The sequence below is a fragment of the Pongo abelii genome, chromosome 1 (assembly GCF_028885655.2).
Source record: "Pongo abelii isolate AG06213 chromosome 1, NHGRI_mPonAbe1-v2.0_pri, whole genome shotgun sequence".
NCBI lineage: Eukaryota > Metazoa > Chordata > Mammalia > Primates > Hominidae > Pongo > Pongo abelii.
Window position 1 is genome coordinate 94,640,875 of NC_071985.2, and position 26,769 is coordinate 94,667,643.

The window sequence follows — 26,769 nt, forward strand, 5'->3', positions numbered from 1 at the left end:
GGAGGAGATAAGTAAGAAAAAGCTCTTTGTGAACATTAGAGTATGACACAAATGTAAGGTGGCATTCTCATTATCATCTTTCTTGACTAGAGGGGCTGAGGTGGAGTGAGAGGATGCCTCATTCCTCATTGAGGAGCCTGGGAGGCCTCAATCCAGGGAAGCACCAGAGTCTGATGTTTGCCTGCTGGGCATCTCTCCCCCACAGCAACCATCCGGGAGCGGCCAAGCTCGGCCATCTACCCCTCCGACAGCTTCCGGCAGTCCCTCCTAGGCTCCCGCCGTGGCCGCTCCTCCTTGTCTTTAGCCAAGAGTGTTTCCACCACCAACATTGCTGGGTGAGCCTCTGTTTGGGGAAAGGGGCAGCCAGAGAGTGTGGCAGTGGAGACCAAGGGGGTGCTGAGAGGTCCCTTTCCATCCCTGAGTTCAGAACTGTAGACAGACAAATAAGGAGAACTTAGGGGGACCGCCTCTTGGATCTTGGCTTTGGTTCCCTACCTGGGAAGGGATCTTTTGCCCGACTGGGGGTGATGCAGACAGCCTCCACTTTCTTCAGACATTTCAATGATGAGTCTCCCCTGGGGCTGCGCCGGATCCTCTCACAGTCCACAGACTCCCTCAACATGCGGAACCGAACCCTATCCGTGGAATCCCTCATTGACGAAGGTGAGCAGGCCTGGGCCCAGGGGAGCCCTGAGGAAGATGAAGAGGGGCTGGGGATGAGAGGCTGGTGGGAGTAGCCTGGAAGGGCAAGGAGGGAAGGGATCTAGAGAAGGGCCAGGGACCCAGGGAAGGGAACTCAGGACCTCTGAGTTGCTTGCCCTGCAAATGTCCAGCAGAGGTAATCTACAATGAGCTGATGAGTGACTTTGAGATGGATGAGAAGGACTTTGCAGCTGACTCCTGGAGCCTTGCTGTGGACAGCAGCTTCCTGCAGCAGCATAAAAAGGAGGTGATGAAGCAGCAGGATGTCATCTATGGTAAGCCAAGACCACCCTAGTCTTCTTCTTCCTTCACCAGGTCCTGTTTATCTATGTCCTTCTTTATTTTTCTTTCTTTCTTTTTTTTTTTTTTTGAGATGGAGTCTCACTCTCTCAACCAGGCTGAAGTGTAGTGGCATGATCTCGGCTCACTGCAACCTCCACCTCCCAGGTTCAAGCGATAAGCGATTCTCATTACAGGCGCCTGCCACCATGCCGGCTAATTTTTGCCGAGATGGGGTTTTTTAGTAGAGATGGGGTTTCACCATGTTAGCCAGGCTGGTCTCAAACTCCTGACCTCAGGTGATCCGCCCGCCTCAGCCTCCCAAAGTGCTGGGATTACAGGCGTGAGCCACCACACCCAGCTGTGTCCTTCTTTCTACCAGCCCCTACCTCTCAAAACCCTTTCCCTTATATCCTCTTGGCCTACAAGACCCTGCCTGGTATCCCACAGGTTGCCCACTAGGTCCCCATCTCTTGATGCTGTTGGTCTCCAACACCCTCTGTTTATCCCTTCTTTATCTCAGTCTTCAGTCTTTACTCTGTGCTTGTTCCATGCTTAACACCATGCTGGAGACTGTGGGAAGCCTCGACATGTAGAAGACATATGGTTCTTACCCTAAAATAGCTCACAGCTTGAGATGATAAGGTGTAAAGATAAAAAATGGAACTGGGCGTGGTGGCTCATGCCTATAATCTCAGCGATTTGGGAGGCTGAGGTGGGAGGATCACTTGACGCCAGGATTTTGAGACCAACCTAGACAACAAAGCAAGACCTCTGTCTCTAAAAAATATATATATATATTTTTCTGAAGCGGAGTCTTGCTCTGTTGCCCATGCTGGAGTACACTGGTGCTATCTCGGCTCACTGCAACCTCCGCCTCCCAGGTTCAAGCAATTATCCTGCCTCAGACTCCCAAGTAGCTGGGATTACAGGCACCTACAGCTACACCCGGCTAATTTTTGCATTTTTAGTAGAGACAGGATTTCATCATGTTGGCCAAGCTGGTCTCGAACACCTGACCTCAGGTGATGCACCCACCTCGGCCTCCCAAAGTGCTGGGATTACAGGCGTGAGCCACCGCACCCAGCCGTCTTTAAAAAATATTTTAAAAAACTATTCAGGTGTGGTGGCATGTGCCTATAGTCCCAGCTACTTGGGAGGCTGAGACAGGAGGATCGCTTGAGTCCAGAAGTTCAAGGCTGCAGTGAGTTATCATTGTGCCACTATGCTCCAGCCTGGGCACCACAGCAAGACCTCATTTCTGGAAAAAAATAATAATAATAAAATTTTTGAAAGATAAAAATGAGGGCCGGGCGTGGTGGCTCATGCCTGTAATCCCAGCACTTTGGGAGGCCGAGGCGGGGGGATCACGAGGTCAGGAGTTCGAGACCAGCCTGACCAATATGGTGAAACCCCATCTCTACTAAAAATACAAAAATTAGCTGGGCCTGGTGGCGCGTGCCTGTAATCCCAGCTACTCAGGAGGCTGAGGCAGGAGAATTGCTTGAACCTAGGAGGCGGAGGTTGCAGTGAGCCGAGATTGCGCCATTGCACTCCAGCCTGGGCAATAGAACGAGACTCTGTCTCAAAAAAAAAAAAAAAAAAAAGATAAAAATGATTAGAAAATTATGTAAGATCATAATAATGCAGAATATTAACCTGGAAGGGACCTTGAAAACCTCACGTGAACTGTGAGGTCCTTATCCTAGGGCCCCACCAGTTTTAGCCAAGCCAGGGTAGAGGCCAAATGTCCCATTGTCCCCCACAGAGCTAATCCAGACAGAGCTGCACCATGTGAGGACACTGAAGATCATGACCCGCCTCTTCCGCACGGGGATGCTGGAAGAGCTACAGTTGGAGCCGGGAGTGGTCCAGGGCCTGTTCCCCTGCGTGGACGAGCTCAGTGACATCCATACACGCTTCCTCAGCCAGCTATTAGAACGCCGACGCCAGGCCCTGTGCCCTGGCAGCACCCGAAACTTTGTCATCCATCGCTTGGGTGATCTGCTCATCAGCCAGGTGGGAAAAGGCAGGACCCCTGGGTGACATTCATGGAAGGAGGTGTGACTGGGTTGGGCATTTCTTGGGTCCAAACTCTAGGGGTTGGAGGGGAGCCAGGGAGAGCTGGAGAAACAGGAAGCCAGCCAGTTTGGCAGGAGGCCAGAGGTGTGTCCAGTGGGTAAAGTGTGGCTTTGAGGGAATGCTGACCTAACCTTGCTCGACCAACTTCTAGTTCTCAGGTCCTAGTGCGGAGCAGATGCGTAAGACCTACTCAGAGTTCTGCAGCCGCCACACCAAGGCCTTAAAGCTCTATAAGGAGCTGTACGCCCGAGACAAACGCTTCCAGCAATTCATCCGGGTGAGCGAACCTCTCCAGATCCCATGCTCATGGCCCAAACCCACCCTCCCCGACTCATGGGGGTAGTGCCTGTGAGCTGCACCCACATGGAGGTCAGGCATTCGCCACCCGTGCAGACCATCCACACACAGATCCTGTCAGCAGTAACCCCTCAGAATGCTAGAGCAGGTTGTGGTAGTTTCCCAAGTACTTTTTGCTCCTTCAGTTGATCCTCACAACAAACCTGTGGCGTTGTTATCCCCATTTTCCAGATGTGTCACCTAGGCAAGCATGAGGTAAATGGCCACGCCAGGGCCAGCACCAGAGCTCAGGCCCCAGGCCTTTCCGTTGCCCTCCCCTCTGGCCCTGAGTCCTGCCTCCTCCCTTGTAGAAAGTGACCCGCTCCGCCGTGCTCAAGCGGTACGGGGTACAGGAGTGCATCCTGCTGGTGACTCAGCGCATCACCAAGTACCCGGTACTCATCAGCCGCATCCTGCAGCATTCCCACGGTGAGTAGGCAGGCCCAGGAGAGGGCCATTGAGAGACGGCCACCTGGGGTGAGGAAAGGCTCGGTATGACCACGGGAAGGGTGGGGTCGGGTGTGAAACCCTGGGCAGCTTCTAAAGGTGGAATCAAGACACGATGGGAACTGGGGTGTGAGTGAAGCTGGTTGAGCCGTTCCCCATGCCAACCCCCGGTGCCAGGGATCGAGGAGGAGCGCCAGGACCTGACCACAGCACTGGGGTTAGTGAAGGAGCTACTGTCCAATGTGGACCAGGATATTTATGACCTGGAGAAAGGGGCCCGTCTGCAGGAGATCTACAACCGCATGGACCCTCGGGCCCAAACCCCAGTGCCTGGCAAGGGCCCCTTTGGCCGAGAGGAACTTCTGCGGCGCAGACTCATCCACGATGGCTGCCTGCTCTGGAAGACAGCGACAGGGCGCTTCAAAGGTCAGACCTGCTCAGCAGACTAGGCAGGAGTTCAAAGTCAGATGGAGAGTGGGAGATGCCTGCAGGCCTTAGAATCAACCTCTCTTGGCTAGGCGCAGTGGCTCACGCCTGTAATCTCAGCACTTTGGGAGGCCGAGGCGGGCGGATCATGAGGTCGGGAGATTGAGACCATCCTGGCTAACATGGTGAAACCCCGTCTCTACTGAAAATATAAAAAATTCGCCGGGCGTGGTGGCAGGCGCCTGTAGTCCCAGCTACTCAGAAGGCTGAGGCAGGAGAATGGTGTCAACCCGGGAGGTGGAGCTTGCAGTGAGCCGAGATTGCGCCACTGCACTCTAGCCTGGGTGACAGAGCAAGACTCCATCTCAAAAAAAAAAAAAAAAAAGAATCAACCTCTCTTTATGCAGCCCATACAATAGTGAGACTCAGTGGGAGAGAAAAATGGGATCTCTGTGGCAGAAAAGCCTGAATTCTGCAGTTAACTTTATGGACCATACAGGGCCTTCCCTATCAGTATTTTATAATTTCTTTGGTCCTTGCATGCCCAGAGAGCTACTAGTTTTACTGAGGAAGACAAAGAAGCTCTCAGACTGGAGGACAGGATCAGTTGATTCCCCCAGCTGGAATCCCAGCTACCAGGGATGGGAGTAAGCAAGAGCTTTGGGGAGCGCAGCCAGAGGAGGCCCAGAGGAGGGGACTGAGCTGGTGAAGGACAGGCAGGGAAGAGAAGAGACAGCAGGGCAGAGGGGGCAGATCAGGGGCCAGGGCACACTTTCCCAGGCTCTCTTTCCAGAATTTGTCTGCACTGGCAAAGTCTTTCTCACCTAGATCAAAGCAAGAGAATAGCAGGCCTTGGCTTTGGGGATGAGATGTGAGGGACAATAGGAAACTGTGATACCTGAGGCCAAAGCCTGCCTGAGCCTCTGTACCTGTGTCGTGAAATCCCTGCTCCCTGGGTTTGGATATTGTCAGTCTTCACCAGCCTCTTTCCTTTATCCCTTTCTCTCCTTCCCATCCCTCCCACGCAGCAGCTAAGAATATAAACCATGGGGGATTAAAAATAGCAAGGCTGGAGAGCGTTATTTCTGAAGCATTTAGCAAAAGCCCTCCCCTTCTGTTGCCCACAGTTTAGTAAAATCCTCAAGGGCAAAGGAGGAGTGTATGTTTTCTCTTTTTTTTTTTTTTTTTTTTTTAGAAACAGGGTCTCGCTTTGCTGCTCAGGCTGGGGTGCAGTGGTGCAGTCATAGCTCACTGTAACTCAAACTGCTGGGCTCAAGTGATTCTTCTGCCTTAGACTCCTGAGTAACTGGGACTACAGACCTGCACCACCACACCCAGCACATTTTTAAATTTTTTGTAGAGATAAGATCTTGCTATGTTGCCTAGGCTAGTCTTGCTCAAACTCCTGGCCTCAAGTGATTCTCCTGCCTCAGCCTTCCAAAGTGCTGAGATTGTAAACGTGAGCCACTATGCCTGGCCCTGTGTGTTTTCTTGATTGTGACATCCAAGTTTTATGGAATTGATCTTTGTTTCCTCCCTCAGTCTTGGAGTGCTGACCCCATAGGATCTGAGAGCTTGGAGTGTGAAGCAGAGAAGGAAATTGAAGCAGGGGCCTGCTGGGGTTGAAGGAGATGGATGGGTGAGGGATGGTCTTTCAGTCCTCTGCAAGAGGAAGGAAACTTTCTCCCTCTCTACCAAGCTCAAAATTAGAAGTGAGAATATGCCAGGACAGGGAGAATTTAGCTCAGATAGCCGTAAAGGTCTTCCTTAGATATTAGAAATGGAATTTAAAGGCTAAAAAATGTGGTCCAGGCTGGGCACGGTGGCTCATCCCTGTAATTCCAGCACTTTGGGAGGCTGAGGCGGGCAGATCACTTGAGGTCCGGAATTCGAGACCAGCCTGGCCAAGATGGTGAAACCCCATCTCTACTAAAAATACAAAAATTAGCCAGGCGTGGCAGCATTCGCCTGTAGGGAAACTGAGGCATGAGAATCGCTTGAACTCAGGAGGCAGAGGTCGCAGTGAGCAGAGATCACGCCACTGCCCTCCAGCCTGGGCGACAGAGCGAGACTTTGTCCCAAAAAATAAAAAATAGGCCAGGCGCAGTGGCTGATGCCTGTAATCCCAGCACTTCGGCAGGCCAAGGCAGGCAGATTACTTGAGGTCAGGAGTTTGAGACCAGCCTGGCCAATGTGGTGAAACCCCGTCTCTACAAAAATGCAAAAAATTAGCCAGGTGTTGTGGCGTGCTCCTTAATCCCAGCTGCTCAGGAGGCTGAGGCAGGAGAATCGCTTTTTCCCGAGAGACAGAAGCTGCAGTGAGCCAAGATGGTGCCACTGCACTCCAGCCTAGGCGACAGAGCGAGACTCCATCTCAAAAAAATAGTAATAAAATCAAATTAAATTAAAAATAAAAGTATGGTCCCTCTTGCCCTGGGAAACCTTATGAATCTCACAAAAATCTTGGACCCTGTCACCCAAAAAAATACACGAGTTATGTTAATATGTAAAACTATTTACACACCTTCAGAAGGTTTACAGAGCCACTGAAGCCTGACATCCCAGGGGGTCTGTAGGCCCTAGGTTAAGAAACCTGAATCAGTCAGGTAGAAAGGGTTTTCTGTAAAGACACTGAGTGATCCCTATGGTTCCTACTAGCCCACAACGCTGTTTTGTCTGATAGCACATGAATCTTTCTGCACCCTGCCCACCCCCCAACACCGTTTTTAAGCTGTAAGAATGTGTGACCAGGCGCTGTGGCTCACATCTGTAATCCCAGCACTTTGGGAGGCCGAAACTGGTGGATGAACCTGAGGTCAGGAGTTTGAGACCAGCCTGACCAACATGGTGAAACCCCGTCTCTACTAAAAATACAAAATTAGCCGGGCGTGGTGGCACACGCCTGTAGTAGTCCCAGCTCCTTGGGAGGCTGAGGTAGGAGAATCGCTTGAACCCGGGAGGCAGAGGTTGCAGTGAGCCAAGAGTGCGCCATTGCACTCCAGCCTGAACAACAAGAGGGAAACTCTGTATCAAAAAAAAAAAAAAGAATGGGTGAGGTGTGAGAGTCTGAAAAAGTACAAGCAGCCAGAGGGAACAGAGGCCAGAAAGAGGGAAATTGGGAGCTCTAACCTGATGGGATAAGCCTGGTCCTTGGGAAAGAGGGAAACAGCTGCTCAGACCGTCTAGTGCTGACTGTTCTCCCACCTTCATCCCCTGCCAGATGTGCTAGTGCTGCTGATGACAGATGTACTGGTGTTTCTCCAGGAAAAGGACCAGAAGTACATCTTTCCTACCCTGGTGAGACATTCATTCTTCACCTTTCTCAGCACAGACAAGTGTTTTAGGCTCTTCTTGCTTTCCTGCCCAAGCCCACAAGAGCGCTGGAGTCCCCCAGAGTCAAACAGTTATAATTGTTACTATTACCGTAATAATAAAAAATAAGAGCAGCTCACAGGTACTGTTACCGTGCACAGGCACTTTTACACCTGTGGGAAAAGATTATTTTCGTCCTCATTTTATAGATGATGAAAGTAAAGCTTCAAGTCAGTTAAATAATTTGTTAAGGGTTGCACACATTTCTAAGTCCCTTCTGGCTGGCACCAGTGCCTGGCTCTTAACTGGTATTGTAAGATGACTCTTCAGTCCTTTCAGTCCTCATCCAGAAGGATTGAAGGCCTAAATATGCCAAGGGACAGGATTCCCAGGCTTAATCCTTCCTTTCCCCTGACTGGCAGGACAAGCCCTCAGTGGTATCGCTGCAGAATCTAATCGTACGGGACATTGCCAACCAGGAGAAAGGGATGTTTCTCATCAGCGCAGCCCCACCTGAGATGTACGAGGTGTACACAGCATCCCGGGATGACCGGAGCACCTGGATCCGGGTCATTCAGCAGAGCGTGCGCTTGTGAGTGTCTGCCTGCCGCCTGCATGTGCTTATGACCTCAGGGTACCTGCAGAATTAGATCCCAACCATAGAACTCCCTGGGAACAGAATCCAGCATTCAGAGGTGGGGGAAGAGGTTGAGGGAGAGACAAAATGGCCCAAGACTGGAAAAGTCACCTATGTTCTTATGTCCTATAAAGTCACATTTTATACATTGCCAACCTCAACTCCCTTTCAAATTCAGCATGAGCTGACAAGCAAGGGAATACTTTGAGCTGTCACATGGTGGCATACCTGCCAGCCAACAGTACAATTTCAGCTGCATTCACATCTTCATCTGTAGGCAGAGGGTTGTTATTTGGATTGTATTGTATTTTATGTTTATTTTTCTAAAAATGAATGAAAAAGAGGATAATGAAAGCATCGATACTAGAGAGGAACAAGTCTCATAAACAAACTCAACACAATAGAATCAAGAAGGAAATCAGTGTGTCAAAGCAGCAAATCTTTAGCTTCTATTGGACACACATTAGATTTGAGGCAGTCAACTATGTGTCTAATTGTGATGGGAAAAAACATCAAATAAAGCACAGGTAACATGTTTAAAATGGATTCTGGAAGATTATGCCTAAAGAATGAAGTGTGATTCTAATTCAGATTTTTACAGTTTTTCTTTCTTTTTTTTTTTTATTTTTTTTGAGACAGAGTCTCGCTCTCAGCTTACTGCAACCACCACCTCCTGGATTCAAGCGATTCTCCTGCCTCAGCCTCCCAAATAGCTGGGACTACAGGTGCCCACCATCACCCCAGGCAAATTTTTTTTTTTTTTTTTTTTTGAGACAGAGTCTCTCTCTGTTGCCAGGCTGCCTCAGCCTCCTGAGTAGCTGGGACTACAGGCTCGCGCCACCATGCCCAGCTAATTTTTGTTTTTTTAGTAGAGATGGGGTTTTACCATGTTGGCCAGGATGGTCTTGATATCTTGACCTCGTGATCGACCTGCCTCAGCCTCCCAAAGTCCTGGGATTACAGGCGTGAGCCACCGCACCCAGCCAAATTTTTGTATTTTTAGTAGAGACGGGGTTTTGCCATGTTGACCAGGCTGGTCTCAAACTCCTGACCTCAGATTATCTGCCCACCTCAGCCTCCAAAAGAGCTGAGATTACAGGCATGAGCCACCATGCCCAGCCAAGATTTTTATAATTTTTCTTTAGCTTTCAGGGAATCAGTTCTCAACTTTATAATTTGTAAACCTTTTTTTTTTTTTTTTTTAACTCCTGCACCATGGAATTTTAAAAAGGTTTTTAGAAATGCATATAAAAGTATGAAATTGCAGGCCACGCACAGTGGCTCACGCCTGTAATCCCAGCACTTTGAGAGGCTGAGGCGGGTGGATCACTTGAGGTCAGGAGTTCAAGACCAGCCCAGCCAATATGGTGAAACCTCGTCTCTACTAAAAATACAAAAATTAGCCGGGCGTGGTGGCATAAGCTTGTAATCCCAGTTACTCGGGAAGCTGAGGCAGGAGAATCGCTTGAACCCGGGGTGGAGGTTGCAGTGAGTCAGGATTGTGCCACTGCACTCCAGCCTAGGTGACAGAGTGAGACTCCATCTCCAAAAAAAAATTATGAAATTGCCTATTCCAAGAAAGCAATTCAAAATAACCTGTCCTGTTGACAGATCTGTAGTGGCTTCTTTATGAATAGTATTAATATTCATAATTGTGGCCAGGCGCTGTGGCTCACACCTGGAATCCCAGCACTTTGGGAGGCTGAGACAGGCGGACCACTGGAGTTCGAGACCAGCCTGGCCAACATGGCGAAACCCTGTCGCTACTAAAAATATACAACTTAGCCAGGCATGGTGGTGCGTGCCTGTAGTCCCAGCTGCTCGGGAGACTGAGGCAGGAGAATCACCTGAACCTGGGAGGCAGAGGTTGCAGTGAGCCAAGATCCTGTCACTGGACCCCAGCCTGGGGGAGAGTGCGAGACTCTCTCTCAAAAAAAAAAAAATTATAATTGTGGAAATTAATAATATTCATTGTAATTGATTTGTTGAGCTTCTGTTATGTTCAAAGCACTTTAACATTTCATTTAATCCTAACGAAAAACCTATGAGGAAGATATTACCTTCATTTTTCAAATGAGGAAATAGAGAGGTTACCACCTGGTAAATGGTGGAGCCAGGATTCGAATCCTGTTTGCTTGGCGCCAAAGCCTGTACTTGACCCTCTGCACTGTGCTGCCTTTCCAAGCGACCTTTGGAGAGATACATCTCAGTAAACGCAGATAATCAGTGCTAAGAAATGGGAGAAGGTCGGCCGGGCGCGGTGGCTCACGCCTGTAATCCCAGCACTTCGGGAGGCCGAGGCGGGCGGATCATCTGAGGTGAGGAGTTTGAGACCAGCCTGGCCAACATGACGAAACCCCATGTCTACTAAAAATACAAAAATTAGCCAGGCATGGTGGTGCGCGCCTGTAATCCCAGCTACTCAGGAGGCTGAGACAAGTGAATCACTTGAACCCAGGAGGAGGTTGTAGTGAGCTGAGATAGTGGCCTTGCACTCCAGCCTGGGTGACAGAGCAAGACTCCGTCTCAAAAAAAAAAAGAAAGAAAAGGGAGAAGGTCAAGACTCAATTAAAGCTAGGGTGTGAGGCTGAGGAGTCTTATCAGAAGATGGAAGCATAAGGCATGTTTGGGAAGGAGGGAAGGCTGATTCTGGTCTATAACCTAGCTTCTGTCTCTCAATGGCATGTGACCTGTTACCCCTCCAGATGCCCATCCAGGGAGGACTTCCCCCTGATTGAGACAGAGGATGAGGCTTACCTGCGGCGAATTAAGAGTAAGTTCACCCACAAGGAGCTCCTTAGTAATTTATAATACATTCACACAATGGAATATTATGCAACCGTTAAAAAGATGAGATGGCTCTATGAGGGCTGGTGTGGATCCACAACCGAAACATATTAAGTGAAAAAAGCAAGGTTTAAAACAATGTAAAGTGTATACTACCATGTGTGTAAAAATAATATGGAAGACCAAGGTTGGGTGAGTAACTTACTTTTTCACTGTAAGGCCTTATATTAGTTAGGGTATGATTGAACTGCTATACAAAAAGACCACAAAAATCTTCTTCCTTAAAAAAGGAAGTAGATTGGCCGGGCGCTGTGGCTCATGCCTGTAATTCCAGCACTTTGGGTGGCTGAGGTGGGTGGATCACGAAGTCAGGAGATCGAGACCATCCTGGCTAACATGGTGAAACCCCATCTCTACTAAAAAATACAAAAAAAAAAATTAGCTGGGGGTGGTGGTGGGTGCCTGTAGTCCCAGCTACTTGGGAGGGTGAGGTAGGAGAATGGCATGAACCTAGGAGGTGGAGCTTGCAGTGAGCTGAGATCACGCCACTGCACTCCAGCCTGGGCGACAGAGCGAGACTCCATCTCAAAAAAAAAAAAAAAAAAAAAGAAGTAGATTGGCTGGATGCAGTGGCTCACGCCTTTAATCCCAGCAGGATTTGGGAGACAGGAGGATCTCTTGAGGTCAGGAGTTAGAGACCAGTCTGGGCAACAAAACATACAAAAAATTAAAAAAAAAAAAAATTACCTAGGCATGATGGTACACACCTGTAGTCCTGGCTACTCGGGAGGCTGAGGTGGGAGGATTGTTTGAGCCCAGGAGTTCAAGGCTGTAATGCACTGTAATTGCACCACTGCATTCCAGTCTGGGTAACAAAAAAACAAACAAACAAAAAAAAACCCCAAAAAGGTAGAATATTATTGCTGTCAACATAACAGTTCAAAGTGGGAAGTGCAGAGTAGTGGTGCAGCTCTGCCATCTTTAACATGAAGTTTTCATCTCTATGTCATGTCTGAAGTGGCTACTCCAGCTCCCACTGTCACACCTGTATCACACCTAGCAAAGAGGAGTAAAGGAACAGAGTTTATACCCTTTTTTCTTTTTCTTTCTTTCTTTTTTTTTTTTTGAGACAGTGTCTCGCTCTGTCGCCCAGGGTGGAGTGCAGTGGCATGGCGTGATCTCAACTCACTGCAACCTCCATCTCCCAGGTTCAAGCGATTATCCTGCCTCAGCCTCCCGAGCAGCTGGCATTACAGGCACGTGCCACCATGCCTAGCTAATTTTTGTATTTTTAGCAGAAATAGGGTTTCACCATGTTGGCCAGGCTGGTCTCGAACTCCTGGCCTCAAGTGATCCACCCACCATGCCCAGCCTATACCCATTTCTTTTAAGAGCAGATCTGGAAGACGCTCACATCCATTGGCCAGAATGTAGTCATGTAGCAATATAGTCACGTGCAAGTCAGGCTGGAAAACATAGTTGTTAACTGGGCAGCCATGTGTGCCCAGATGAAACTTCTATTCATTTTAAAGGAAGATGGAAAGAATGAACACTGTTGGACAACCTGCAACCCCTGCCACAAATCTTTTTTTTTGAGACAGAGTCTTGCTGTGTCACCTAGGCTGGAGTGCAGTGGTGTGGTCTCGGCCTCACTGCAACCTCTGCCTCCTGGGTTCAAGCGATTCTTGTGCCTCAGCCTCCTGAGTAGCTGGGACTACAGGCGCGTGCCACCATACCTGGCTAATTTTTGTATTTTAAGTAGAGACAGGGTTTTGCCATGTTAGCCAGGCTGGTCTTGAACTCCTGGCCTCAAGTGATCCACCTGCCTTGGCCTCCCAAAGTGCTGGGATTACAGGTGTGAGCCACTACACCTGACCAACAGAAAGCTTTTTCTTTTTTATAAATGCCAAAATAACAAAATTAAGTCTTGCCACACTGCCCCGCCCTACCCCTCTCCCCTAGGGCTGTCCTCTACTGGCGCTCCTGCATACCCCCTACGTCCTCTCATATGCTCACTTGTTCCTTATCTGCAGTGGAGTTGCAGCAGAAGGACCGGGCACTGGTGGAGCTGCTGCGAGAGAAGGTCGGGCTGTTTGCTGAGATGACCCATTTCCAGGCCGAAGAGGATGGTGGCAGTGGGATGGCCCTGCCCACTCTGCCCAGGGGCCTTTTCCGCTCTGAGTCCCTTGAGTCCCCTCGTGGCGAGCGGCTGCTGCAGGATGCCATCCGTGAGGGTGAGGGAGCTCCCAGGGAAGAGTCCAGGCTCAAGCACTCACCGTCACAGAATGTGGACATGTGACTAGACATGGACAGACACAGACAAGTGGGATGCCAACCCCATAAACCATAAACAGCCCTAAGTGCCTCTTCTGGGCCAGTTCCTGGGAAAGGCAGGGGAGGAGGTGTGGTCCTTGCTGCTGCTCCATATCGTCCATGCTGCATGGACTCCTGCTGCCTCGTAGGCATTTACTGCCCTTTACCTCATCAGTGGTTGTGTGAGTGAAACCCCACCGCCAGTGCAGGGGGCATTCCCCTGGATGCCCAAGTGTCCCACATGTGGGGGTGAATGGCATTCCTCTCAGGGTCCTGTGTCATTCCTGTTCTCACCTCTTCCTCTTTCCCCACAGTGGAGGGTCTGAAAGACCTGCTGGTGGGGCCAGGAGTGGAACTGCTCTTGACACCCCGAGAGCCAGCCCTGCCCTTGGAACCAGACAGCGGTGGTAACACGAGTCCTGGGGTCACTGCCAGTGAGTGCCAGGGCAGGGGACCAAGGTAGTAGGTGGGAGGGGCCAAAGTCAGTGGCGTGGTACCAGGGATTAAGTGGTATCAGGGCCCCAGGGAAGTGAGCTCAGCCATCCTTTTCTCCTCAACAGATGGTGAGGCCAGAACCTTCAATGGCTCCGTTGAACTCTGCAGAGCTGACTCAGACTCTAGCCAGAGGGTAGGTCGTCAAGAGGTTCTGGGACTTGGCAAGAGGGTGGGAGAGGGACAGCCAGCCTCTGGATCCTCAACACAAAGCTGTCAGGGGCAGGGACCCAGGATTTGTGTGCCTGTTGACTCCCCATTCTTGCCCATTTCTGCAGGATCGAAATGGAAATCAGCTGAGATCACCGCAAGAGGTGAGATGGGAATTGATGGTATAGGAGACTGAAGGGAGGATGTTCTTAGTCTGAGTAGTTAGAGCCCAGTTTGGAGTGGGGTGGGGAAAGCGTCTACATTCAAGTATGTCTCCAGATCCTACTGTCCCCACACCCACCCTTGTTCAACTTTCGGGCAGTTCTCCCATCCTAAAGCTGGGGCCCTGTTCCCACCCTGTCTGTCCTCAGGAGGCATTACAGCGATTGGTCAATCTCTATGGACTTCTACATGGCCTACAGGTCAGTAGGGCAAGGGCTTGAATGGGGAAGGGGAGGAGCCAGGCTAGAGATGCCTGTTTAGGTGGGGCATGGTCATCCCAACAGGCCTTTCTAAATACCCTCCCAATCCAAGCTCTCCAGGAGTGATGACCTGGGCCTTGGAGGGTGAGGGCGAGGGGTAGAAGAGCACAGGGGTTTTGATAAACCCTTCTGCTTGCATTCTACTCCCAGGCAGCTGTGGCCCAGCAGGACACTTTGATGGAAGCCCGGTTCCCTGAGGGCCCTGAGCGGCGGGAGAAGCTGTGCCGAGCCAACTCTCGGGATGGGGAGGCTGGCAGGGCTGGGGCTGCCCCTGTGGCCCCTGAAAAGCAGGCCACGGAACTGGCATTACTGCAGCGGCAACATGCGCTGCTGCAGGAGGAGCTACGGCGCTGCCGGCGGCTAGGTGAAGAACGGGCAACCGAAGCTGGCAGCCTGGAGGCCCGGCTCCGGGAGAGTGAGCAGGCCCGGGCACTGCTGGAGCGGGAGGCCGAAGAGGCTCGAAGGCAGCTGGCCGCCCTGGGCCAGACCGAGCCACTCCCAGCTGAGGCCCCCTGGGCCCGCAGACCTGTGGATCCTCGGCGGCGCAGCCTCCCCGCAGGCGATGCCCTGTACTTGAGTTTCAACCCCCCACAGGTAAGGTGGCCTGCAGTGGTGAATGAACCTGGGGTGGACATAAGGGTCCATGGAGCCCGAAAGAAATTGGGCCATTGGGAATTTGAGCCCAAATGCAATCAGGCAACCGAGTTGAAGGATATTGAGATACTGGTTGGAGAACTGAAAAGAAATGTAGATGGGTGCAGGGGTGGAGGAAACTAACTTGGGTCGTGGTGCTGAAAGAGGCCAGTTGGTGGTGGATCTCCTGAAGGGGAGTCATGGGTGAACCCCAGGGGGGAGAGCTGCTGCCTTCAGCCAAGGAGAACCTTCAGTCTTCACACTACTCAGTCCCTGACCTGCTGTTCTTCCTGCCCACTGTCCACAGCCCAGCCGAGGCACTGACCGCCTGGATCTACCTGTCACTACTCGCTCTGTCCATCGACACTTTGAGGACCGAGAGAGGCAGGAACTGGGGAGCCCCGAAGAGCGGCTGCAAGACAGCAGTGACCCTGACACCGGCAGCGAGGAGGAAGGTAGCAGCCGTCTGTCTCCGCCCCACAGTCCACGAGGTGAGACCCTGGCGGAGACATGGACCAGAGGTAGAGTGCAGCCTGGGTACAGGCCTTTGGGCTGTGGCTTCCAAATGGGCCCTAACTGACCTGTGAGGCTTTTAGTAACTCTAGGGAGGGACTTCCTGTTTTGTCTGATGATGAATGGGTGGTGGAACTCTAGGAAGCAGGAGGGGCCTCTCCTCCAACTGGTTGGTGATTCCCAACCTTTAGAAGTAAAAATAGATTCTTTTTTAAAAAGGCGTGGTGCCTTATGCCTGTAATCCTAACACTTTGGGAGGCCAAGGCAGGACGATTGCTTGAGCTCAGAATTTTGAGGCCAGCCTGGGCAACATAGTGAGAACCACCTCCTCTACAAAAAAAAAATTCATTTATTTTATTTTTTTATTTTATTTAATTTATTTCATTATTATTATTTTTTGAGATGGAGTCTGGCACTGTTGCCTGGGCTGGAGTGCAGTGGCATGATCTTGGCTCACTGCAAACTCCACCTTCCAGGTTCAAGCGATTCTCCTGCCTCAGCCTCCCGAGTAGCTAGGATTACAGGCGCCCACCACCATGCCCAGCTAATTTTTGTATTTTTAGTAGAAATGGGGTTTCACTATGTTGGCCAGGTTGGTCTTGAACGCCTGACCTCGCGATCCACCTGTCTCGGCCTCCCAGAGTGTTGGGATTACAGGCATGAGCCACCACGCCCGGCTAAATTTTTTTTTTTTTTGAGATGGAATTCTCACTCTGTTGCCAGGCTGGAGTACAGTGGTGAGATCTCTGCTCACTGCAACCTCTGCCTCCCAGGTCCAAGTGATTCTCCTGCCTCAGACTCCCGAGTAGTTGGGACTACAGGCACATGCCTCCACGCCCAGCTAATTTTTGTATTTTTAGAAGAGATAGGGTTTCACCATGTTGCCCAGGCTGGTCTCAATCTCTTGACCTCATGATCTGCCCGCCTTGGCCTCCCAAAGTGCTGGGATTACAGGTGTGAGCCACTGCACCTGGCCTATTTTATTTTATTTTATTTATTAATTTTTTTAAGATGGAGTCTCGCTCTGTCACCCAGGCTGGAGTGCAGTGGCACAATCTCAGCTCACTGCAACCTCCGCCTCCTGGGTTCAAGTGATTCTCCTGCCTCAGCCTCTCGAGTAGCTGGGATTTACAGGCATGCACTACCACACCTGGCTAATTTTTTTTGTATTTTTTAGTAGAGATGGGGTTTCACCATGTTGGCCAGGCTGGTCTCGAACTCCTGGCCTCAGGTGATTCACCCACATTGGCCTCCCAAAGTGCTGGGATTACAGGCGTGAGCCACCGTGCCTGGCCCCCCCAATTTTTTTTAATTAGCCAGGTGTGGTGGAGTGCGCCTGTAGTGCTAGCTACAGAGAGTGAGAGTGAAGTGAGAGGATCACTTGAGCCCAGCAGGTTGAGTTGACAGTGCTCCGTGATTGCTCCAGCCTGGGCAACAGAAAGAGACCCGAGGACCCAGACACAGGATCTCGCTCTAAAATTTTTTATGCTAGAGAGATGGTCTCGTGCTGTTGCCGAGGCTGGACTCAAACTCCTGGGCTTAAGTGATCCTCCCAAGTAGCTGGGGCTACAGGTACATGCCACTGTGCCTGGGAAGATATAGTTTTTTGTTTTGTTTTTTTTGAGACAGTTTTGCTCTGTCACCCAGGCTGGAGTGTAGTGGCACAATCTCGGCTCACTGCAACTTCCACCTCCCAAGTTCAAGCAATTCTTGTTCCTCAGCCTCCCAAGTAGCTGGGATTACAGGCGCATGCCACCACATATAGCTAATTTTTGGCATTTTTAGTAGAGATGGGGTTTCACCATATTGGCCAGGCTGGTCTCCAACTCCTGGCCTTAAGTGATTCTCCCACCTTGGCCTCCCAAAGTGTTGGGATTATAAGCACGAGCCGTGGGTCCAGTTTTTAAAGTAAAAAAAGTTTCAAAGAACTTCAAGTTTTTACAGTTGGTTCATGAAATAAAAAATTACCAAAAGCTTTAACCTTAAAGTATTTTGTATTTTCCTAATCAAATTGTATCTTTGGATACTGTAAAAGTGTATCCGGTACCTAGGTATGGATACCTTGCTTACTTTGTTGCCAAAGGTTTTCCTCTCACCCAAGAATTTACAGAACCCTGTCATCCCTTCACAGCCCCAGAGCCCCCTGAGCCTGCAGATGGGGAGGCATTAGTCTAGGGGTACAGTTCCTCATGGGAGTCTCTGCTCACTCACTGGCTTTGTCCTGTCCCCCTTCAGACTTTACCAGAATGCAGGACATCCCGGAGGAGACGGAGAGCCGCGACGGGGAGGCTGTAGCCTCCGAGAGCTAAGGGGGCCCCTCCCCCCTGCCCCCGTGCCCCACTGAAGAACATTACTGAGGGGGGCTAACCTTGGGGACTCCAATTTGCCAATGATGAGGGAACATTTGAAAGAACTGCAAATTGTCCTTGCCAGCTCTTGGGATCCTTGGATACCTGGGGCCATTTAAGAAGCTGGGGGAATTAGGCCACAATACCCCCTGGGGCATCCGAAAGCTACACCACAGATGCCAGTGGTTCATGCCTTCTTCCCCCAACTTTAGGAAAATTTATTTATTTATTGTTTATTAGTTATGGGGGGAGAGGGGAGATTTAAAGGACCAGGGACGTGGGAACCAAGCCATAGGGATCAGAGGGCCTTGTCCTTGAACACTATTGGGGTATATTCAGGCTCATCCACGCAGCTGCTGGGTTCTTGCCCTAACGGCCCTCCCCTGCAACACTCGTCTTGGAGGAGAGGCTGCAGCCACAGCACCCTACTGCCCTTTAAATAAAGGAGGGCTGTGGGCAGGGCCATGTCCCTTTCTCCTCTCCCCTCAACTTCTTACTGCTGTTCTCCCTTTCTCCATCCTTCATGGAAGCCCTGGGAGATAACCTGGCTTCCTGGAGTTGATGGAATAAAGGTTGGGGTGGCCATAATGGTTTGTTGGGGGTGAGGGAAAAAACCCACAGGGACCAGAATGTTTTGTTGTTGTTTTCTTTTCTTTTTTGTACCAAAGTCAACTGCACGTGTTTTATATTTTTAAGAGATCATAGGCAATTAGAGATCGAAGCCTCCTATCTCCACATCTCTGAAGAAGTTGAGGGGTGGGGGAGACAATGACTTCTGCCTTCATCTGCAGTAACGGGGGGACCTACACTGACCTCTTCCCCAGCCATTTGGAAACAAGTTCTAGGGTGGGTTGGGAAATCTCCAGGAGCCCTGACCTCATCTTCCACCTCAGCAACCATGACCTGAAACCTCAGCGTGAATTTGGGGGATTTTTCAGTGGAACCCCTGCCCCCAAATGTCGACCAGCCCCAGTTTTTTTTTTTCTTGACAATTTTGTTGTTTAAAAAAAAAATTCAGGGAAAATTAAAAACCTGGAACTCCATAAGGTACTGTCTTCCATAATGTCTGCCAATTCTGAGGAGGATGGTAGGAGAGAGCCAGGCAGTGACCTAAGTTCCTCTGAAAGGGGCCTTTTCCTCTCACCGCAAGGACAGCCTCTGCCTCACTGAAGAGAGGGGGCACTAACAAAAGTAACCACTGCAAATCTTTTTTTTTGTTTTTTTTTAAATTCACAAATACAAGGATAAAAACAAAGGGGGCACACAGATTTCAATGTTGGGAATTCCGGTATCAGGAAACGTGCATTCATCGTATTTGTATGCCATGCTCAGCAATCACCTCCACCTATTGCCCCCATCCCCAGTGTCATTCATTGTCAGATCCAGCCCCCACTAGGCCCTTGTTCATCTCCATGATGTCGGGCCCTGGGGTTACCCATCACAGGAGCTGCTCATTTACTGTCCCTCTTTGAGAGGCAGTAAGAGATGAGCTGGTTTCAGTTCTTGGTTTTAGTTGGTTTTACTTCCTGTTCCCGGTTGGTACTTACTTTGGGGCTGTGGGGGAGGGGAGGAGGTGAGAGTCTAGGGTTGTATAAATGCTGGTATGAATTCACATCCCTGTTGGAGTCCGTGGGGTCAGATCAGGAGAAGGGGGCTCAGGCCCTCAGCTAGAAAGAGGAATTGAAGTCACGTGGGGAGCAGGCTGGGGGAGCAGCCAGCACCCTCCCCTTCTGTAACTCTCATCCACCAGCATCAAGCCTTTACAAGGTGCTTTCTCAGCCATTACGGGGATCCTGAGAATGGGGAATTGTTCTCATTTTACGGGCCGGGAAACCTAGGTGCACGAAGCTTGCCAGGCCAGGAAGGGGCCGGCCTTCTTAGTTCCGGTCCACCACTTTTCTCTCTTGGCTACTCTGCCTAAAAATACCAGGGCTGGCTGGGTGCAGTGGCTCACGCCTGTAATCCCAGCACTTTGGGAAGCTGAGTTGGGTGGATCACTTGAGGTCAGGAGTTCGAGACCAGCCTGGCCAACATGGTGAAACCCCATCTCTACTAAAAATACAAAAATTAGCCGGGCGTGATGGCAGGCGCCTGTAGTCCCAGCTACCTGGGAGGCTGAGGTGGGAGAATTGCTTGAACCTGGGAGGCACAGGTTGCAGTGAGCCGAGATTGTGCCACTGCACTCCAGCACTCCAACCTAGGTGACAGAGCAAGACCCTGCCTGGAGAAAAAAAAACAAAAACACCAGGGCTTCACATTTCACACACAGGGACACAGGGCTCAGCAGCTGTCTGCCAGGTCAGCTGGAAGTAGCTCAGACCCAGAGCTGTGAGGGTGGCGCCTTTAGGTGGGGAAGGAAGGTAGGTGGGGGTGGGGGGAGGATATTAGACAGCATGCAGAGACCACCAAGAAAGGGGAATGCAGGCTCTCCCAGAATGCCCCACAGATCCAATGAGAGATGCTGGTCAGCAGAGAACATGGAAACCTGGAGACACAGCCCACAGTGGGTGTGAAGTCCCCTGCTGCTTTCTTCCAAGCAGTGCTGTCCCTTCTGCCACCCTGTACCAACCCCCTACACACACACACACACACACACACACAATCTTCAGCCCCAGAACATGGGGCACAAGCATTTGTCTGATGTGGCTACTCCTGAGAACTAGGCCTCTTCCTCACATCTTTGACACACACACACACACACACACACTCTTCAGCCCCAGAACATGGGGCACAAGCATTTGTCTGATGTGGCTACTTCTGAGAACTAGGCCTCTTCCTCACATCTTTGACCATTGTGTCCCCTGTCCCCTCCCTAACCCACTTTTGGGAACCCACAGCCTTAACCTCTGTCCCTCCTGCTGAAGTTTCAAAGCCATTTGGCTTGGTGTTCCAGGGAGCCAGGGCCCAGGTTCTCACCAAAACATTGCTTTCCCTCTGTTCCAAGGGGAGCTCCAGGCCACCTGCTCTGCCCAGCCCTCCCTTCTCCATCCTCCACTGCACCCTCCTCCTTCCACTCCCCCACAAGAGTAGGTCTTTGTGCATGCATTCATCTCTAACTTGGACCTGTGTACACTTTGTCAATATTTACCTCTGGGGCCCATAAAGCAGAGATGCCCCCAGAGGAGCCAATATCCGGAGCCCAGCAAAGCCGTCAGAGGGAGCTGCTGGGGTGGGAAGATGGGTGCTTAGGTGGGGAGGGATTTTCCATTGCCTGCATGGGCTAGGAATAGACCTGGAGTTTTGGAACTAGTTTAAACATCATCAAAAAGAGGAAATTAAACAAGAGGCTAATTAAGTTCCTTTCACATTGCTTAATCTGTTGTGAATTGGGTGCCTCTTTGGAGCCTTCTCTGCCCGGCAATTAAAGGAACTGGGACAGGGGGCACCTGGAGGCACTGTGGCCTCCCCCTTCACAGGGCGCTCTGCACTTAATAAGGTGGCACTGCTCCCAGCTGCTGCCCCAGGAGCCTGAGCAGCCTGTGTCCTCGTAGGTTACAAGTCATGCCAGAGAGCCTGGGGCAGGGGGGCGGGGGGCAGTGGAAGTGGGAGCTCTACCTCATCTTCCCTCTGCCTCCCTCCTTTCTAGGGGCTGCCTCCCAGAAAATCCTTCTGATAGCTAACCTTTATCATTGATGCATCTCAATACAGGAACCAAAGAGGAGCCCCTGTCCTGGAGAACACACCTTCAAGAGGGGCTTAGGTGCCAACCTCTGAGTTCTTTATGTGAGACTTTCATTATACCCCACTTCAGAGCATATACAACCATTCCAGTTGAGATATGGTTCCCCATCCCCATCTCCCAGCTGCATGCTTATTTCCTCCCATCTCTCTGTCTCCATTTTACACAGGGTGTAAGAATAATAGCTCGACCGGGTGCAGGTGGCTCACGCCTGTAATCCTAGCACTTTGGGAGGCCAAGGTGGGTGGATCACTAGAGGTCAGGAGTTCGAGACCAGCCTGGCCAATATAGTGAAACCCTGTCTCTATTAAAAAATACAAAAAATTGGCCAGGCGTGGTAGCGGGAGCCTGTAGTCCCAGCTACTCAGGAGGCTGAGGCAGGAGAATCGCTTGAACCCGGGAAGCAGAGGTTGCAGTGAGCTGAGATCACGCCACTGCACTCCAGCCTGGGCGACAGAACGAGACTCTGTCTCAAAAAAAAAAAAAAAGAATAATAGCTAACAGTATATTTCACTGTTAAATCTTTAGTAGCCCATTTTACAGTTGAGAACAGTGAGGTACAAAGAGGTAAAGTAATTTGCTGGAGGTAAAGCTGTGAATCCAGGTGTTCTGACACTCAAATTGATTCTCTGGGCTTTGCATTTGGGGCAGGGAGGACTAGCACCACTTTCTGAGGTCTCCGCTTTTCTGGCTCTACCTGCAGCCTGTTCTCCCAGCCCCCTCCCCTCTTTAATCTCTCACCTCCCTTCACCCCACCCATGTCTTTGACTTGTCATTATCTTCACTTCTTTCAAATCCTGATTTAAAGGGAGACACACGGGCACTCCCGTCAGCACCAGGGTTTTACACCCAGGGCCTGGCAGGTGCTGGAAATTCCAGCAATACCCCACATCTGGCATCCCTTCAGGGGAACTACAGCTTTTGCAGCTGAGGCCTCTGCAGGCAACAAGTTTCTGTGGTCACCGCTGAGATGGTAAGGTGGGGACAGGGGAAGCAGGCATTTTTGGCCTTGATACCAGAGAAAGACAAGGAATACCCTGTTTTGAGGTGGGGGGTGGGTACAGAGGGAGATGGGCACTGACCTCTGATTCATTAGCCTAGAACCTTTAGGGAAGTTTTCCTAGGTATTCTTGCAGAAGGCAGAAATGGAGCAACGAATCCTTTTGTTCCATATTGAACTGGAGGTGGAACTGGGATAAAAGGTCAAGACAATTTGTGGATAATCCAGAGGTTTATTCTCAGATCCTCTTCTTTCCCATCTCCAAATAAAGACTTAAGCTTTGTCACATCCAGCTCTGATCTGAGCCCCCGCCTCCCCCATTCACCACACCCAGAGTTGGGGATCAAAGATCAGACTTTTCCCTGAGGGCACTGCAGCCTGGCAGAGAGGGCAGCTTCTCCCCAGAAATCGAGGATCCTACACTTGGTGGATCTCAAAAAGAGGAGCGTGTTCAGCTTGTGCCCTTCACCCGGGTGTCCCTCTGTCCAGGTTGGTGAGCAGGGTAGAAGGGCGGCTCTCCCGGGGGTTGCTTGCGACCCACCGCCTGCCTACCTGCTTTAGGGCCACCTGTTGCACGCAGCCTCTGCCCTGGGGCCACAGCCTCGACCGCAGATCCCTGAAGGTGTCTGCCAGAGCCTGCCGGGGCTCCCGCCTCAGGAGACAGTACAGCACAGGGTTGAGGCAGCTATTGCTGTGTGCCAAGCAAGTAGTGACAGGGAAGACATACGTCTGGATAGTATAGAAAGTACTGTTCCAGGGCACCAGGTCAAACTTCACCAGGACACCCCAGAGAGTGACCACATGGTTGGGAAACCAGCAGAGGAAGAAGGAAGCCACCAGGATGCGGACAGAGCGGGCCACGACCCTGCTGTCCTGGCGCCACCGTTGCCGCCGCTGCAGGAAGGCCAGCAGCAGCAGGTAGCTGGTGGTGATGACGCCCAAGGGCACCATGAAAGCCAGCACCACCCTCTGCAGCTGGTAGGCCCCCAGCCAGTACCTGCTGGGGAAACGCAGCAGGCAAAGGCGCACACCACACACCTCACCCTCCACCCCGAAGACAGCTGTGGGCACCGTCACCAGGGCAGCCGCCACCCACACTGCCAGGGTGGCTATTCGGGCCCAGAAGAGTGAGAGGTGGGTGCCTGGCCCCGCAGCCATGGCCACCACCCAGTAGCGAGCAACGCTTAGCGCTGTGATGAGGAAGATGCTGGCATAGACGTTGAGGACAGTGGCCGTCAGAACCATCTTGCAGAGGGCACCTCCGAAGGGCCAGTGAAAGTCCAGTGCCGACTCGGCTGCCCAAAAGGGGAGAGTGAGTGCCAGTCCCAGGTCCGCCAGAGCCAAGTTGAAGACGAAGGTGTCTGAAGGTGGGCCAGGGGCTCTCCGGGCACAGTTACTCAGTACCCACAGCACCGCCAAATTTCCCAGCAAGCCAATGGCCCCCACAAGCCCATAGGCCAGGGCAACCATGAGCCTCAGGGCTAGGAATTTGACAGGCATCGGAGCATCATCAGCACTCAGCACACTGCCTCCGGAGGCATTGGCCCAGAAGAATGTGGGTGGAGAGGCAGAAGTATTGAGTGTGGGCATCGCAGGGCATCAGAGATTGGTGGTGCTGAGAAGAGAGGTCTGCAAGTGTCTGCCAGACTGGCAGAGGCCACTGAAGGCTCTAGGAAGGAGGCTCTAGAATTAAGTGCTTCTCTGGGGCCTCTGGTGAGCCCTGGCCCATGCCCACACCTCAGAGGGAGGGGTGTGGAAAGGACAACCCACCACCTTCCTGTTGGTCAAGATTGGTGGTGGGTGGGACAGGGCGAGGCAGAGCTTGAATGCCAGGGTATATGCGCATGCGCCCGCCTGTAAGAGGGGGCTCTAAATGGCAGAGAGGGAGGGGAGGAGGGAGAGTTACCCCACTATAGAGGGCAGCCCCAAGCCTCCACCCCAGGGAGAGAGCTGGAGGTTCCCTGTCCCAGAGATGACAGGAACCAAACTAGAGCTGCCTCTGTTCCTAACAGTGTGCAGAGGCCTCCCTCATCTGCAGAAATTGTTCCCTTGGGGCCCAAAGGAAGGGGTCTGGGAGGTGGCATAGAGGCAGGGAATCAGCATGGGTGTCCAAGAGAGGAAAGAGCGGAGGCTGCGGAGTCCCAGACCTGCTACTCACTAGCCGTGTGACTGGGAGAGTTACTTTACTCCCCTAAGCCTGTTTCCTTGCTTAAAATTTTCAGGTAAGTCTGCTTCACAGGAGTGGCATGATGAAATGAGAGAATACATGTGAAATAGCAATTTGTATGAATATTATTTCAAAGGAGAAGTTTGGGGTGTTTGTGGCAGAAGGGTACTGAGAGGCTATTACCATGCCCAGGGAACAGTGCCAACTAAAACAGGTTGGAATTCATCTCAGCAGCAGTGACCTTGAGGCTAAGAGCAGGGAGGGAAAAGAGAGAGGAAGTCACAGCTTCCTGTTTCCTCCCCACTGGGAACACTGGGCCTATGAGGGCCTGCGTGGACCTGGGCATGCCCTCAGTTCTATTCCTGCTCCTGATAATTAAATATTCCTGCTAACCTCTATCGCCGCCTTTCCCTCGTTTCCTGCTCTAGTCTGTGGACAGAGCTCAGTGGTCCCCCTACTCTCTCCTGCAAACCCCATGTCAGAGCTAAGGATCCTGAGATACGCCCTCACCACACCTCATCCTGTCTCCCTGTGATCTCAATCATAACTGGAAAAAAAAAATGCTTCATTGGGCCCTCCCCTTTCGTTGCCTACATCTCTACCTACTGCAGAAGGAGCTGAGATGGGGACAAAGAGAAGGCAGGAGGTGGGTAGGTAAAAGAGTAAGGCTTTCTCAGGGATTCCAATATATTCAGCCCCTTGTTGCCCTCTGCCAGCTAATTAAGATAACGTTCGATGTTCAGTTCCTTTGGAGTGCTGGGGGAAGAGAGGGGCCCTTTGCGACAATAAATCAGCAGCGGGCTTTGTGAACACATAGGAGAAACCCAGAGGTGAGAGTGATCCAGGCTGGGTGCCAACATGTTGGGGCTTTCGAACCAGGGATGAGTATAAAGGGGGTGGCAGAAGGGGAGTGCCCAGCCCGAGGTCAGGTGAGCCCCACAGGCTACCTTCTGGCCTCGTGGCTGCTCCTGTGTGACTGTGTCGTCACTGTCTCTCGGGGCCATGTCTACTCCTCTGCCCACCCAGAATCACCTTGCTAATCTGGCAATTAAGATGACTGCTTGGCCGGACGAGGTGGCTCACGCCTGTAATCCCAGCACTTTGGGAGGCGGCTCACACCTGTAATCCCAGCACTTTGGGAGGCCGAGGTGAGCGTATCACCTGAGGTCGGGAGTTCAAGACCAGCCTGACCAACATGGAGAAAGCCCGTCTCTATTAAAAATACAAAATTAGTGGGGCGTGGTGGCGAGCGCCTGTAATCACAGCTACTCAGGAGGCTGAGGCAGGAGAATCACTTGAACCCAGGAGGCGGAGATTCTGGTGAGCTGAGATCCCGCCACTGCACTCCAGCCTGGGTGGCAGAGTGAGACTCCGTCTCCCCCCAAAAAATAAATAAGTAAACAAAAACAACAACAACAAAAACTGCTTAATGCTTTGGACTTATTTTCTTTATTGGCTTAGAGAAAAAGTGGGCCAGAATTCCAGGGTTCTGCTATTCATTTCAAACATCTGGTCCTCCAATCATTTCTTTACCTTTTTATCGTTTCTAGTCCTAAGCCTTTCCCTTAGTCTGAGACTAGCAACACTCCCTTGTGGTTATGTAGAGAGGTGATGCCACCAGCTGGCCTTGTCTAAGAACTTCATTTGTCTAGCATTTCGTTCATTCATTCACTAATCACAGCATTCCCTGAACTTTTACTGTGTGCCAGGCACTGTGCTTGATGCTGGGAGACAAAAACAAAAAATATAGTCACACTCTTCATAGAAAATAATAAACTTTTTAGATGGACGGGATCTTTCAGACCATCTCGTTCAACTTCTTATTTTATGTAGAATGAGAGTGATTTGCCCAAGACCACCGGGGAAGTGATGGTAGAGTCAGGGTTTGAGAGAAAAGTATCTTGACTCCTGGAATAGGAGTCTTTTCCACTACATCACGAACCCTGAGGGAAAAAGTGCCAGGATGTGGATGGAGGGACAGTGA

At 51.1% G+C, this 26,769-nt stretch overlaps 2 protein-coding genes across 25 annotated transcripts in view; one reads left to right on the forward strand and one right to left on the reverse strand.

The window, feature by feature from the left end:
* ARHGEF2 (Rho/Rac guanine nucleotide exchange factor 2) overlaps positions 1-18,985 on the forward strand; it is a 53,085-nt gene extending 34,100 nt beyond the window's left edge. For 8 of the 24 annotated variants that reach the window (XM_054551422.1, XM_009243132.4, XM_009243141.3 and 5 more), the window contains 18 exons: positions 206-335; positions 554-663; positions 834-977; positions 2,750-3,000; positions 3,215-3,340; positions 3,711-3,828; positions 4,024-4,272; positions 7,493-7,569; positions 8,007-8,176; positions 10,927-10,994; positions 13,042-13,242; positions 13,636-13,755; positions 13,882-13,949; positions 14,092-14,127; positions 14,335-14,385; positions 14,596-15,039; positions 15,386-15,599; positions 17,827-18,985. In XM_054551422.1, the coding sequence (XP_054407397.1) occupies positions 206-335; positions 554-663; positions 834-977; positions 2,750-3,000; positions 3,215-3,340; positions 3,711-3,828; positions 4,024-4,272; positions 7,493-7,569; positions 8,007-8,176; positions 10,927-10,994; positions 13,042-13,242; positions 13,636-13,755; positions 13,882-13,949; positions 14,092-14,127; positions 14,335-14,385; positions 14,596-15,039; positions 15,386-15,599; positions 17,827-17,900 (2,651 nt within the window). In that variant the 3' untranslated portion in view covers positions 17,901-18,985. The remainder of the gene's footprint in view (positions 1-205; positions 336-553; positions 664-833; positions 978-2,749; positions 3,001-3,214; positions 3,341-3,710; positions 3,829-4,023; positions 4,273-7,492; positions 7,570-8,006; positions 8,177-10,926; positions 10,995-13,041; positions 13,243-13,635; positions 13,756-13,881; positions 13,950-14,091; positions 14,128-14,334; positions 14,386-14,595; positions 15,040-15,385; positions 15,600-17,826) is intronic. The other 16 variants (XM_009243105.3, XM_063717100.1, XM_063717119.1 and 13 more) reach the window with 3 other exon arrangements.
* Positions 18,608-26,239, reverse strand: RXFP4 (relaxin family peptide/INSL5 receptor 4). The gene has a single exon (XM_063717146.1). It carries the CDS (start codon positions 24,206-24,208, stop codon positions 23,084-23,086), a length of 1,125 nt encoding a protein of 374 aa, XP_063573216.1. The 5' UTR covers positions 24,209-26,239; the 3' UTR covers positions 18,608-23,083.
* Between the last annotated feature and the right edge of the window lie 530 nt (positions 26,240-26,769).